Source organism: Megalops cyprinoides, chromosome 6 (assembly GCF_013368585.1).
Source record: "Megalops cyprinoides isolate fMegCyp1 chromosome 6, fMegCyp1.pri, whole genome shotgun sequence".
Classification (NCBI taxonomy): Eukaryota; Metazoa; Chordata; class Actinopteri; order Elopiformes; family Megalopidae; genus Megalops; species Megalops cyprinoides.
In genome coordinates, this window is record NC_050588.1 from 10,813,500 (window position 1) to 10,827,509 (window position 14,010).

General features: G+C 43.1%; 1 protein-coding gene across 1 annotated transcript in view; it reads right to left on the reverse strand.

Moving 5' to 3' along the window:
- Window positions 1-14,010, reverse strand: part of LOC118778949 (basement membrane-specific heparan sulfate proteoglycan core protein-like) — a 119,300-nt gene that overhangs the window by 44,403 nt on the left and 60,887 nt on the right. The window contains exons 24-35 of the mRNA XM_036530751.1: window positions 13,689-13,868; window positions 13,237-13,355; window positions 12,761-12,872; window positions 12,278-12,391; window positions 12,013-12,140; window positions 11,483-11,569; window positions 8,630-9,539; window positions 8,107-8,252; window positions 3,773-3,831; window positions 3,050-3,117; window positions 2,358-2,498; window positions 1,770-2,048 (exon numbers count right to left, since the gene is read on the reverse strand). Of these exons, the coding sequence (XP_036386644.1) occupies window positions 1,770-2,048; window positions 2,358-2,498; window positions 3,050-3,117; window positions 3,773-3,831; window positions 8,107-8,252; window positions 8,630-9,539; window positions 11,483-11,569; window positions 12,013-12,140; window positions 12,278-12,391; window positions 12,761-12,872; window positions 13,237-13,355; window positions 13,689-13,868 (2,343 nt within the window). The remainder of the gene's footprint in view (window positions 1-1,769; window positions 2,049-2,357; window positions 2,499-3,049; window positions 3,118-3,772; window positions 3,832-8,106; window positions 8,253-8,629; window positions 9,540-11,482; window positions 11,570-12,012; window positions 12,141-12,277; window positions 12,392-12,760; window positions 12,873-13,236; window positions 13,356-13,688; window positions 13,869-14,010) is intronic.

Here is a 14,010-nt window from a genome sequence, read left to right on the forward strand (position 1 = left end):
ATACTATAGGTTAAAGTTGTCTTATTGTGTAAACTGAACTGTTTTTCATGGAGTAGTGCTAGGTGCATGGGTTTCTACTTAGCTCTGCTGAAGGGGGTACTGCACTCAGAAACTAAAAATATCTATATACATCCTATGATATGTTTTAGGTTATTCCACATTCAGTGGTCATGCCAATTATTTTTGCCTTACATAATAAAATACAAATCAACCCTAGGTTAAACCCCAAGTTAAATCAAAGTCCTAATTATGAATCATACTCCTTATATAACCACAGAGTGTTTTGCATTTTGTAGGGGAAACATTCTAAGACAAACACAAATTGTAATTGTGGTATTTTGAATTGGCACAATTGAATTGGTTTGATTGGCAGGTGGGTAAACTCTTAGACTAAATCTGGTGCCAAGTCATTTACATGCCATGTAAATCTCCAAACCTGAACATGAACCGAGCACTGTTTATTTTTATATGTCACACGTTACTATTTCCATCCTAGGACTGTGTAATTGAATGACTGCTATCTTTCCACAGCCATTTAAAATTCATAATGACTAAAAATAACTAGATGTAACTACATGTTCAAGAATAAAATATCTACATATTCTCATTGTTTAGGTATACTGCCTAATTCTACCTAGTGAAAACTGTACTGATTTCCTGTACTGATCACAGCAAAACAGTAAATAGAGTTTAACCTACAATAAGCTCAAAAACAGCAACACAAACTGCAGTTCTGGCCACACCCAAAGAGATGAAAGGTTAGCAGGTGATCTAGTTTGGGATTTGGAACCCATATTATCGGTGTAAATTACACTGCATGTTCAAAGTCAGCACAGCATTCAGCACCAACTAGTGCACTTCCATTACTACAGAGTCAAAACTGTAAGTCTACACCTCACATCACAACAAAAAAATGTGTACTTCTATTGCTGCAAAGTCAAGTATTCATATCACATAACACAAAAGTTGTGGGGTTGTGTTACTGGTGTCAAAACTGTAAGTATACCGTACACTGCAGACTGACAGAGCCGCAACACCTCTGTCCAATAATGGTCAGATCCACAAAACTGCTCACAGAGAATGTATTTCTAAAGTCCAAATAAAAGTCCGGTTAATACAGTCAGTATCACCCCAATCAAGTGCAGGAGACAAGCAGCTTCACGGTTTACCTTGTGTGCTCGCCTCATACGAGCAAAGAAAGCTTCCCTCTAAAAGTGAAGATGAGAGACATCACCACAACGTTCTGATTTGGTATTATACTGCACTGTCATATCTAACATGGATATGGATTTGAGATATCTAACATACACAGCATATCCTATGACAGCCTGTGTCTGTTGGCATAAATGGTAATAAAAGCTTTTACAGTGCTAATGAATCTCTTTTCTATAGCTCTTTTAAAAACATTCAAGAATAACCAAAACTGCACTGAACAGTGATCATCACAGCAACACCTACTTCCTGTGACAATAATATATTCATATCAATTGAAGGGGAAACCATGCAGACCTGACAAAACCAAGAACAGCAATATCTGTGATCAGATTAGAGACTTGCATCATGAAGTTTTCTGTGTTCAAGTTCCAGCAAAGAGTACCCAAAGTAAACCCTTTCTATCACGAGTTAGAAAAAGACACAGATCACATGTTCAGAGAGCAAAGAGGTGAACAGGGGAGAATGGAGCTGGCTTTGCAGAATAGCGACAGAAGGAGGAAGCTTCATGAGCACTGAAAACCAAACCGGAAAAGAGGCAGCAGAGGTGGGTTTCATGACATATTGACTGGATCTCCTGGCCCTGTGTCCAAAATGGCAAGGGGGCGGCCAAGCTTTTGGCTGTTGTTGGCCTTGCACTCTACCTTGTCCCCCTGGTAGGCTTCAGGAAGCTGCCAGTAGTAGGCTTTCTGGTGCAGGTTGCCGAAGTTGCTGAAGGAGAGCTGGGTGCCGTCGGTGTCCACCTCCACCGTGAAGCCTGTGGCAATGCGGTCGGTGCGCTGCTGGTTCACCAGCGCAAAGCCCTGGAAGTCACCTGGGGTGAAGGCTGACAAGACCTGGGGTCCAGAGAATGCGTCTCAGAACAGGAAAACCCACTCAGACACACGAAAGTCATGTTTAGTCAGCCAAATTGTAAGACATCACATATTTTTTCTACTGGCTCCCTGCAAACAGGCAAACAGCCCTTGTGTTAGCGCTCTGTTGTTGGTCATCTTATTTCACTTCACAGAGTTACATGAACAAACAATTCTTCATATGAAATGTGAAATGGATGAGTTCTATGCATCTGAGGGTGATTTTCAAACCTATGCTGTGCGCCACACCAAGTGATCCAGAGCCCCCCCCCGGCTTCCCTCGAGACTCACCGGGTGCCGGTAGTATGCGGAGCTGGAGCACTGCTGGGTGACCCCCATGCAGAAGCAGGGGAGGCAGCCATCCTTGTGCTCGGCGCTCAGGTGGAAGTGACCCTGCTTACATGAGCTGCAGGAGGGACCCTCTGTGTGCGTCTGCAAGAGGACAGACCTTAGCCTAATAACTCCCCTAAGACATACCATTGGACATCAAACATGCAAGAGCGTGGTCATTAAGCTAGTTGGTTCAGGTTTGAATCTTGGAAAGAGAACTGTGGTTGTATCCACTGAATTGTAGTGGTAAATATTGTACAGATAGAATTGACTATGCTGGTCACTCCAGCTAAGAACATATGCAAAAATCAAACAAAAAATCAGTTTAAAACCTCACAGGATTACCATAGTAAAAGGAATTGTGTTAATAAAATAAGCATTAATATTATTGAATAAATATCGAATATTTAACCATACATGAACTATCAACATATGAAATAGCTGAAATTACTATATGAACGCTACATGTTATGTACAGGATACGATATAAATCGCTATATATATGGTTATATACGCTAGGAACTATATATATCTTAGGTTGTTTTAGCATGATGAAATGTATCTGTGGTCACATTTCATGTGGACACAGACTCTATCAGATGCTATGGCCTCAGATCATGGCCATCAGTAGATAAATATCTCTGCTTACTTACCTTGCAGCGACAGGTGCCATCTGAGTCACATCCATCACTTCCTCTTGGGTCACAGGCTTTGCAGTTCCCTGTAGATGGAGACTGGCCAGGTTAGACTACCATGGGCCAAACTGTTAGGGACAGATACCTGTGCAGGCACTTTATAGACCTCCGTCACACAAACTCCTTTTTTGATACAGGCTTTAATTTTGGTGGTCCACAACCATTCACCATCTACTTAAGTGAGATGTATTTTTACCATTTATTGAAGCTTTTATGTTTCAGAATGGCCCATCCAGTGCTGTAGACTGACAATGGAGACCAGGCGATAGCTGTATATGTAGGTGTAGGTAGGACACGGAAGCAAGGAGAAGTAAAATGGAGGTTATGGGTTCAAACAACCTGCACTGTGGCTGAACTTGCCAACAGCCTTGCTCTTTTGACAGGTCATTCAAATGGGCAAAATATAATTCCACATGCATGGCATAACACTATGAAAAACACCAAACTATCTTAGCGAACCATCTCTTCATGACGACAAAAAGGCAACAAGCATTCATCTCCATAAAGGTCAGCTGCGTGGCCTTTCCCTCCTTCTCTTGGACTTGACATTTGTGTTTATTTTCTTTTCGCTCGCATGTGATGGAGTGATAAATGAAGGCACTGTTAAAGCAGGAACAGTGCGCTCTGACAGAGGCGAGTGTCTGGACTGCCTGCTAAACGGGAACGGCATCGAGAACGTACCCGTGCTGATGATACAGGGCTGTCCCAGCACTGGGTTCCCTATGTAACCTGCAGCACACCTGGAATGATAAGATAAGAACATCAGGGCATCCACTCAATGTAATGTGATTTATTTGTTATGTAGAGTGAAAAATTAAAGTTGAATTACATTTTAAATCAAAATCACATTTTTTAAAAAATCCATTTATTATTATTTGATTTTTGGTTTCCCACACAGCACTTGAATGTATTTCAGCAACAGCTGAGCCGTTAAGTAACAGAAAAAAGTGATATTTGCTATAAGTCAAGTATGAAGTGTACAGAAGTTAGACTAGATAGAGGCCTCAGATAGCATTGCTATTGATCTGGAACAGCAATCGTAATAAGCCTGTCTAGAGAGATAGCAGAGCAAAAGACAAAAATAAAGGTTTAATGACTCAGTGAAACATATGTCATTTAAGCTATCTTTGTTCTACTATAACAATGGTAATGTAGGTTAACATGGTTAAATTAGTTTCTTATATTCAATGGCCGACCCCCTAAAACGTAAATGTAATTACTACATTCATGCAAACTTACCAGAACCTGCAATGAATGTCCTCAGTTGTCTTTTAAAGATATAACAGTCAGGTTTGTCATGTCAGATAATATGTTGTGCCTCTCAGTAATTCTGTTCAGACAGACTCAATATGACACCCAGCAATGCAACATTATCCAAACAAAAGCTTTTGTAAAAAAAAGTTTGCAAAAGTTTTTGTTGGGATAATATTGCATTTCGTTTGGTTAAAATTTCGATACAAATTTGCAAAAAATAATTGGAATAAACTTCAGTATGGAAATGAATGATTTCCTTTCAATGGCTACCCAGTTTAATTTTTTATTTGGTTAGTTTTTCAGTGTTTGCTTTAGAGCTTGGATACGTTATTATTGTTAGTGTTCCTGTAATTGAAACGGCCTCTTTTTACTGGTTGATTGGTTCATGATTGTTCTGAATGGACACAGAATAAAAACAGGTGTGCTTGGAAAGTCGGGGGCATTCTTACTGGTGGATCTGTGTGGCAGAGATGGAACCACTAACCCTTGTTAGACAGTGCCTGCAAAAACTTCATTAGTTTAAAATAGTATTTAGCTATTGTGTAATTTATATAATATTATAACTTAATATATGTTAATGTTACTGTATTATTGTTGGTGTTTTCTATGTAAATTAACCCTGTTTTTAAATCTACAACTTTAAAACTGTAGGGAAATGTTTTGTGGTACAGTTCTAAGCATCCTTTAAAACCTATTTTATGTGCAGTGCATCACCCACTTTGTCATAGGATCTCACAATCCATCCGAATGCAGCAGATAAAATCATTATCTGCCCTTAAACAGTTTACTACTATTTCCCTTTATCTGTGCAGTATAACCACAATCACAACCATGGGCATCACGCAACATTAAGACGAAAAGGGTGTAGGCACACGACTGGAAATGGCTGACATCCCTTTTCCTTCCTTAATCCATCTAATGCCATCTAAGCTGCTGAGTGCTTTGATCCTGAAACACAGGAAGGACTGAGTCAACACAAGCCTTTATGCTTCAGGCCAAGGAGGAGGAGAGCAAAGAGATCAAATCAAAAGGTGCTTATTGTGATCTCCAGAGGCGACACCCATGGAAGGGTATCAGATTATCCCAAAGGACCCAACATATGCCCACATAATCACAGATATGGAGAACAAACAGTAGACATTTTTCCTTGAATAAAAAAAAAAAATGTAAGGGGTTTTAGCCTCCCACGGAAACATGCAGCAAGAGGCAGTGAGTCAATAACTGTTCAGACGATGGAAGCCAGGCAAGTGATACAATATTCAACATTTACTAAATGTTGAAACCACCTTCTGCAAGAGGGTGATGAGAGAGATCCCAGGCACATACAATAGGTCATAAAAATGACAGGTCAGTTTAGGAACTGAACGCTTATGTTCGATTTGTCAGAAATTGAATATGCGCAGCTCAATTTAAGTAAACCCTTTACCAACAAGGTGATGTCGATTTCAAGGCTGAAGCCCCGCAAGGAATGTGGACAAGAACCAGAAGGCAAACATAAGGTCAAGTCTATTTCAGAGGGTCAGTAATCAGCAACACCTCCAATCATTATGTTACATAGGAACTGAGAACAGAGGAAGACAGATGTGGCTTCCCAAGCAAGAACCAACTTCCCAGAACTTCACCAAATTGAAGTCACGTCTGATTACAGACACGGCATAGCTGTACGCAGAGGGAGTGTCTTACCTCGTTCGGTAGATCCTCTGATTTCGGATCTTCAGCTTTGACAGGATTCCATAATGATATGTCATGTGATGTGTCATATTCATGATCTGTTGTGACTTTTTGCCCCTGGAAGGGGTGACCCATGTTGGTATTGAACATAACTTTCCACAGTCTGAACATCATTTGTGAGCATAGAAAGCTACCACTTGTTCCTCGAAGATATGCTCACCATGCAGTGAAAGAAGAGGCAGAACAAAAATGATTCTTTAAGGAAAAAGAACATTGAGTGTTTCTTGTATGCCACTGTAATTTAACATCACATCAACAATCACTAAAAAAAACCTTTACATGTATATGTATACATTTATATACACATCTTTATCATCTGTGACTATACAAGATAATGTAGCACTTGTATGAACAGATACCTCTTATATTAATCAGTGTGTGTAGTACTTACTGTCCCGTTCACATAATATAATGAACACTCCTCATTGCCAGACAAATCATTTTATTACAAAAGATACAATATTTGGTCCTGTAGCACAACATACAAAATATATAAAATGCATTAATTTAAGCAACTGAATTTACATAGCACCAGGAAGGCAGTCCAGACTGCCTCGCTTGCAAAGACATACATCACATAGGTCCACAGTGGCCATAGACTAGAACTGCACATGTATGTATGTACATATGTTTCCATTTAGTTCATCATTACACTTAAATGTCACAAACTTCAGAACATGCTGCAATGTGCTAGATGGTCCAGAGATGTCAATGCAGTTAAGGTGTCCACACTATACATCACACCAAATTATAGGCATACTGAATACATTGAATAAATTACTGGTGGCAGTGCTAGTTAAAGCCATGTTTTTCTGTGAATAGACTGTGACATTTGGTGTTTACATCTTTATAAGACACTTCTCATATTTGAGGTAGTCTGACCTGTGTACTTTGGCATGGTTAAGGAGGAACCTCACAGAGGTAGACAAAAAAAGATTTACAATGTCACACCTCTTGAGCCTTTCAGAAATACTTGGAAATGGTTTCTGCAAAAACATGTACAGTGAAACTACAGTTAAAACAGTCGTTGCTACCACTGAGTTTGCCAAATGCTGAAAGCTGTAGGAAAGCTCTGGAGCTAGTATGACTGGTAACTGGCAAAGAATGTATTCATTTACCATCTTACTATACTATATGGGTTCCTTGTGCAATGTTCTTTGAAATATTGTAACTTGTGAATGTACACTAACAAAAGCATGGCTATGAGATGTTGTAGTCTGTAGTCCTATGGTGATTGGACAGTATGTTAAATGGTAATATCACTGCAATTAGGATTCAGTACTATATGCACTGTATTTGAAGGCATTACAAAGCCTTGTAATATGGTCACCGGCCATTTGATCCAGTGAAAATTAAGTCAGCTGGTCATTTCAGAATCAAAGGTTTATGCATCTAATTGCTTTTCCCCTTGCACAATTCAGTCCCTAATAATCCTTTAGCATTCCTGATGGTAAAGGCAACTGTAATATATAAAACAAGACACAGGAGAGAACTCAGAAAAAAACATTCCCTTCATACTGAGCTTTAAGAATGGATTTTTTCATTGCCCAAGAGCACAATGAAAAGCCAGCTTTAAGAACATCATGATTGGTCAGGCTCTCATTTAATTAGAAGATACCGATGAATGTTCTTTTGTCAAACTGATCAATAATTTGGGATGATTTTGACAGGAATGGCAAGTTTTCCCAAAATGATGTGGATAGAGGGGTCCTTTTTCTGTTTCTGTCTCTTCTTGGGTTTCTGGTTTTCTCCTTGTAGTAGCTGGAGAAGGTCCTGGACGTTGGTCCTGGATTGTTGTCTCTTTTTCTTTGGACTAACAGGACGTTTAGTGGTACCATTTCTTCCTTTTCTTTGAGGAGGGCTCCTAGTTGGTTTCACTGAGGTAGTGGATTGGGTTACCATTGATTCAGTGGTCGGTGTGTGCTTTGAGGACTCGGTTACATGTTCTGAAGCGATTTTGACTTTATGGGATGGAGGGACTAGCTGAAATGATGTGGGAGACGGTGCTTTGTCACTCTGCTTCGATTTACGGCGATTTGAGCGGGGGGGTTTCGTTGGAGCAAGCGTTGTAGGAGTTTGTTCTTGGACTGGTCTCGGCACAGTACTGGGCTGAGCAGTACTCTTGAAACCATTCCGGTTCTTCTTCTTGGCTGGGGTTGTTGTTGAGAGCTTGGACCTAGAAGAAGGTTTTGATCCTGAAGCTGGAGGCTTGACTTTATGGGATGGTGGTACCAGCTGGTACGCGGTGGTAGCCAAGCCCTGTCCTGTGTGTCTTGATTTGGCTCTGTTTGATAGGCGCGTGGTGGTTGTAACAGCCTTGGCTGTCGTGGTGGAAGGCTTTTTTAACACCCTAGAAGTCTTTGTAACTGATTCTGAGGCAGTGTTTGTCCTGTTATTCCTCTTGCCACCATTATGGCCACTTCTATGTTTTTGTGTGTTTAGCTTTGTAGTACCATTAATCGTTGGAGGATTTGTAGTGGTAGCCACTGGGGGCTTGGCACCATTAGCTGCTGATTTGCGTCTTTTCGAGGATTGGATGGTTTGGGATGGTACAGTTCGTTTTGGAGCGACCGGCGTGTTGTGCTTTTTAATGGGGCGGCGGGCAGTCACTGTCCTTTGCGTCGTGACGCTGGTGGACGTTGACAAGCTTGCCGAAGTGGTCGTCCTCCTCCGCACGGCGACCGTGCTTGTGGGAGTCCTCCCGGCAGGCGTGGTGAGGGCAAGGGCGGGCGCGGGGAGGGTGGTGACCAAGGGCGGGTGGTGTGGCTCCTGGGCCGAGCGGGAGAAGTGCTTGGAGCGCTTGAGCTTGTTGATCTCCTGAGCCAGGGCGGTGAAGCCATCGATGAGGATCTCCAGCTTGCCCTCCAGCCGGCTCAGCCTGACCTCCATGTCGGTGTAGTTCCTCTCCAGCTCCATGATCCTGTCCCGCTTCTCGGAGGCGGAGAGCATATCGGTGAGCTTCTCCAGCTGGGAGCTGAGCTGCCGCTGCTGTGCCCGCATGCTCTGGATGCTCTCCTTCACGTCCAGGCTGTTGCCCTCCAGCATGCTCATGCGCCGGTTGAAGCTGTTCATGGACAGCCTCAGGAGGAACTGGAAGCTGTGGTGGCGAGTGTGTGGGCTGGGCGTAGAGCGGGAGGGGACACGCACGCCGGTCCGGTTGAAGCTGACGGCGGCCGAGCGGGCGGTCGGGGTGGTGTGCCACCTGGTGGGGAGGAGGCTATGCATGGTGGTGGAGAGCAGGGTGCGGGAGGGGACCTTCGAAATGCCCACGTCGATGGGACCGGAGGTCACGCGGCCGCCCCCGTGCTCCTCATCGGGGCTGCCTTCGCCGCTGCCGTCCACCATGACCTTCTTCTGGTGGCCGAAGTTGTAGACGGCTTCGCTGCATGCCAGCGGGATAAACCCTTCATTCCTCCCGTTCAGGGACAGGTCCTTGCACGTGTTCACGGTTCTTTCTCCCCTCCTTTTTATTTAGAGTGACGGGTTGTGGTGAAGGGACACACCAAGGAAGTTCAGGTCAGCACATCTTTCCGCAAACATGTCGGCGAGTTCAATTTTTCTTCGCCAGTCACCAATCACCGCAGCCATCTTTGCACTCCCCAGGAGCCACAAAGATGCACAAGACAGGAAATGGTTTCCAGAAAAAAGCACCGTCACGTTTACACCCGAAAACAAGCTATGTTTTCATATCACAGGCATAAACACAGACCGAGCAACCCAACAGCTTCTGCAAGACTGAATACTGAAAACAGATCATGCTCCTGTGCAATGACACGCTCAAATCAGGCAAATATGAAAATATAGATTCCGCATTCTTAAATATGAATTTTTATTTTATCAGAGGGAGTGTTCACCACAGATAATGCGGTTTGATTACGAGTGGAAATCTTTTTTCAAAATAATTTGAAAAAGCAATCTTGTTCAATCAATGTTTTAAAACGGGGTAATTTTAAGAGTTATTTTAAGAGTTTAAGAGTTTCATCCTCACACCACATAAGAATGTTGAACAGAAATGACATTCTATTCATCATATATGCCATGTTGTAGAATATTAATCTTATATTTTCATATTGCAAGCGATTTGTGTTATTCCCAAGATATTTTGTTGCACAAGAACATGATTTTTTTGCAGTGTCAGGTATTGCCAGGGCAGAGAATGATTCCAAAAATTTTAACCTTTCAGCAAGTCAAATACTATAACAACTGATCCTGCATGATAAAGCTACAAGGATAAACTCTTCAGCAAATGACAGAGAAACACTTGCTGCAAATGACAAATCTCTTGCATAATCTCCAACTGGCAGAAATTGTGCCACAGAAAAACGGTTGCTACTTGATCGCTACCTTTGTTGCTTGAACATCACACATCACAAAAGGAAGAAGACAAAAGCTTAATCATTAACCTTTACCATTAACATTACCCAGGTAAGATTTATTTTCACAACTTATACCTCAATATTAGGTTTAAAGCATATTCAAATGTTCAATATAATATATTCGTGCTTATTCCCCACCCTACCCATGTTCATGTATATAATAATACTGACTATAACAGCTATGTTACTACATTACCATGCTAACTATACCAACTATATTCCATCTTCGGGTAATCAGAATCAGTCTTCAACAAATCATTTTTCACTAGGGCATATTAAAACTGATTAGCAAGACCACATTTTGGCTTTCACTCCCAATCAGTATGATTACCTCGGCACATAGTTTTAACTAATTGCAGTGCTCCACACATCCATACATAATATAGTCAATATATGTAATCCTAGATCAGATTAGTTCTGGCTCGCTACACCGACCTTACGCTCAGCTTCAGCACTATCTGCATTGTATGACCTGTACACATCTTGCCCTTGTGCCTGTTGTTTGCCCACTATATGCACTTTTGTACGTCGCTTTGGATAAAAGCGTCTGCTAAATGAATAAATGTAAATGTAAATCTGCACATCAGTGTTCCTGACACACTTCAGTTCTTTTTGGAGCCGAATACCCCTTCAGCAAAACACCCCTTTCCTTGAAAATAAGACAGCCAACTTCAAGCAATCAAACACCCCTCAAAGCAGCTCTTAAATCAAGAGTTAAGAAGGAGTTGTCAGGAGTTTCTGCAGCTCCCAGCAAGAGGGAGCCTGACATGTAAAGGATTTTGCATGGCACGGAATGGGTGGCATTGATTGAGGCTTGCTTCTCCCATACCAGTGTCCCGTGAGTGATCGATCACCACAGGAAGAGACAAGGCAACGTGACACACCGGGCATGCTCTCGCCCCCAGCCTGACCCAACCAACTGAAGAAGGGCATCCACATTCAGCATACACCCAGGACAGCTTTCCCAAGAGCGCCCGCGCGGAAAACAATCACCCCTTTGAGCGAAGGAAGCGGGGGAGCAGGGCTTTACCTCTCGCAGCGGCGGCCAGTGAAACCAGGGGGACAGCTGTCACAAGTAGGCTGGTTGTCTGAGTCCAAGTAGCATTGCTTGGAGAACCTGTGGGATGATTTTGCTGACTGTGAACCCTTTCTTACTTTGGTAGAAGGGCCAACAAGGTGTGGGATCAGAACATTTCAGTTCTATTGACTCTTGTTTTGCTGAGACAATATGCAGTTTATGGGAAACAGCATTTGATCAGACTGTTACCTTAACCATTACAGCTTGCTGCTGTTGCAGGATTCTCACACACAGAAAATTTAACTAATGTACTACTCAATACGTTATGCAAGGTTATGCCAGATGTATGAATGCCAAAAATCATGTATAATACTTTTCAATAATCAAAAGATAAAAAAATTGCACTCTCCAGTAACTAAAGGTTTGCAAAAGTCTTGCATTTGACTATTTATTGCATTCTGGCAACCTTATAGTGTTGTCACATTTTGTCAGTGGCTGTTGAGCTGGTGGGCTGTGGGAATATGTGAAACTGATCCACTCACTGGTTGTTGGAGGAGGTACCAGGGCAGGGGCATGGCTGACAGGCATCTTGGCCGCCAATCGTAGGGTCGCCGTAGAAACCAGGCAGACAGCGCTCACAGTTCGGCCCGACCGTGTTGTGAAGGCATTGCTGGGAGGGAGAAAAAACAGAAACGGAGGCCTCTGATTGCATCGGTCCGCTCAAGATCTATCGTAATCCATAGAGTGATGTGACTGCAGGCACAGGAAACAAAAAACAGTCTTCCCACGGGAGGAGCAGGGACTCACCAGGCACTCCCCGGTCTCGGAGTCGCAGCTGGTAGCGTGCCCGTTGCAGTCGCACCTCTCGCAGGTGCCCAGATAAAGCCCTGAGCTGGTGCGGCTGTAGCCCACATCACACTCCTGCAGGGCGCCCACAGAGCACAGGTCAGCAACAGCAGCCAGGGGCATCAATAACTCTTCTCCCACCACAAATGTGATGCATTTATATAGACAATATTCAAATGAAAGAAAAACCTGTGAGTGTATCTGCATCCATGCATTTACAATAGGAATATATGCATTCATGTATATATTCCTGCATGTATGTACTTATGTGTATGTGTGAACTATACTTACAGTAGTAGTGAGACATTTTAGTGTGGATATGAAACATAAAATTCAAAATGTAGATGGGGGAAAAGAGTACGACTATACTGTGTGCAGGACAGCTACACAGTTCTTTAGAGTAAGCCTTGAGCTGTCCTGTTTGGGGGCAGAGGGTGTAGATACCTGACAGGAGGGCCCTCTGTATCCCTGGGGGCAGGCACACTCCTCCACCTCCAGGGCCGGCTTGTTGCCTGTGGAGCGAGGCACCGCGATGTCCATCTGGATTTCCGAGATACTGTGGAACACACAAACAGCTGGGTGAGACGGCATTCCTGTTCGTTCTGCTCTTTTCAGTGAGAGGGAATTTTGCCTTTCCCCATGATATTACTGCAAGGCCTCTGTACAATTTACCTTGACATTTTTTTGTCAGAGAGCAAACTTATTTTCACTTGTGATAACATTTTCAGTATTGGGTTGCAGCCTGACAGCGCCTTCTCTTTTTAAATGGTCATCTATTACATATCAAAATCAGAACGGATGAAATATTAAAATAAAAGCCAAGTCAGAACAAAGCCGAAAAAGGCAAAAATCATTTGTCTCTGCCATCCCTATCAAAGAGGCCAGCCTTCCTCAATGCTTGGTTTCTCCCCCCAACACACCTGGTCTCAGACATGCTGTCGGCGTAGGTGGCTCGGATCATGAAGACCGCAGTTTCAGCCAGGGCCATTAGGAGGTGCTCACGAGTGCAGGGCTGCCCGTCAGCACGCTTCCATGCAGACTGGAAGAGGGAGGGTTAGAGTGTGTGTGGGTTTATATGTGTGTTTGTCTGTGCATGTATGTTTGTGCTTGTGTGCATATGTGTGTGTGTATACTGGTTAATGTGTGTGGATGTTTGTGTGTCTGGATGTATTATAAGTGTGTATTCAGTTTGAATCTTTAACTAAATTAAGTTGCATCTGTAGTACAGGAATATCAACAGCAGATGACAGTTTGACCAAAAAGGCCAAATACAAGCTTTCCCTCAGCCATTACTGGGTAATCATGAGTAGCCATGTGTGTTACAGCATCACCTTGGTTTTATATGTTTTGTCTCAGTGCTCGCCACTCGTACCTCCCTGAAGCGCACGGTGATGGTTGTTGGGACGCGGGGGAGGGGCTTGGTTTTGGAGTAGTGCTCTAGGAAGATGCCGTTGCCCTGGAGAACCACATCTGGCTGTCCGGCGGTCACAATGGAGCGCTGGCGGGGCTCATAGCGCACTGTGTAGCGCAGGTCCCCGCCATAGGCCGTCACCTGGCAACCAAATGGGAAATCATGGTAAACCCGGCCAGTGTCATGGCTTTTGCGCCACTTTCCACACGTATTATGCATCTACTGTTGAATATCTGCCTTTATATCTCTATTTTGGATGCACATTGCAGCTCAGCATAAACGT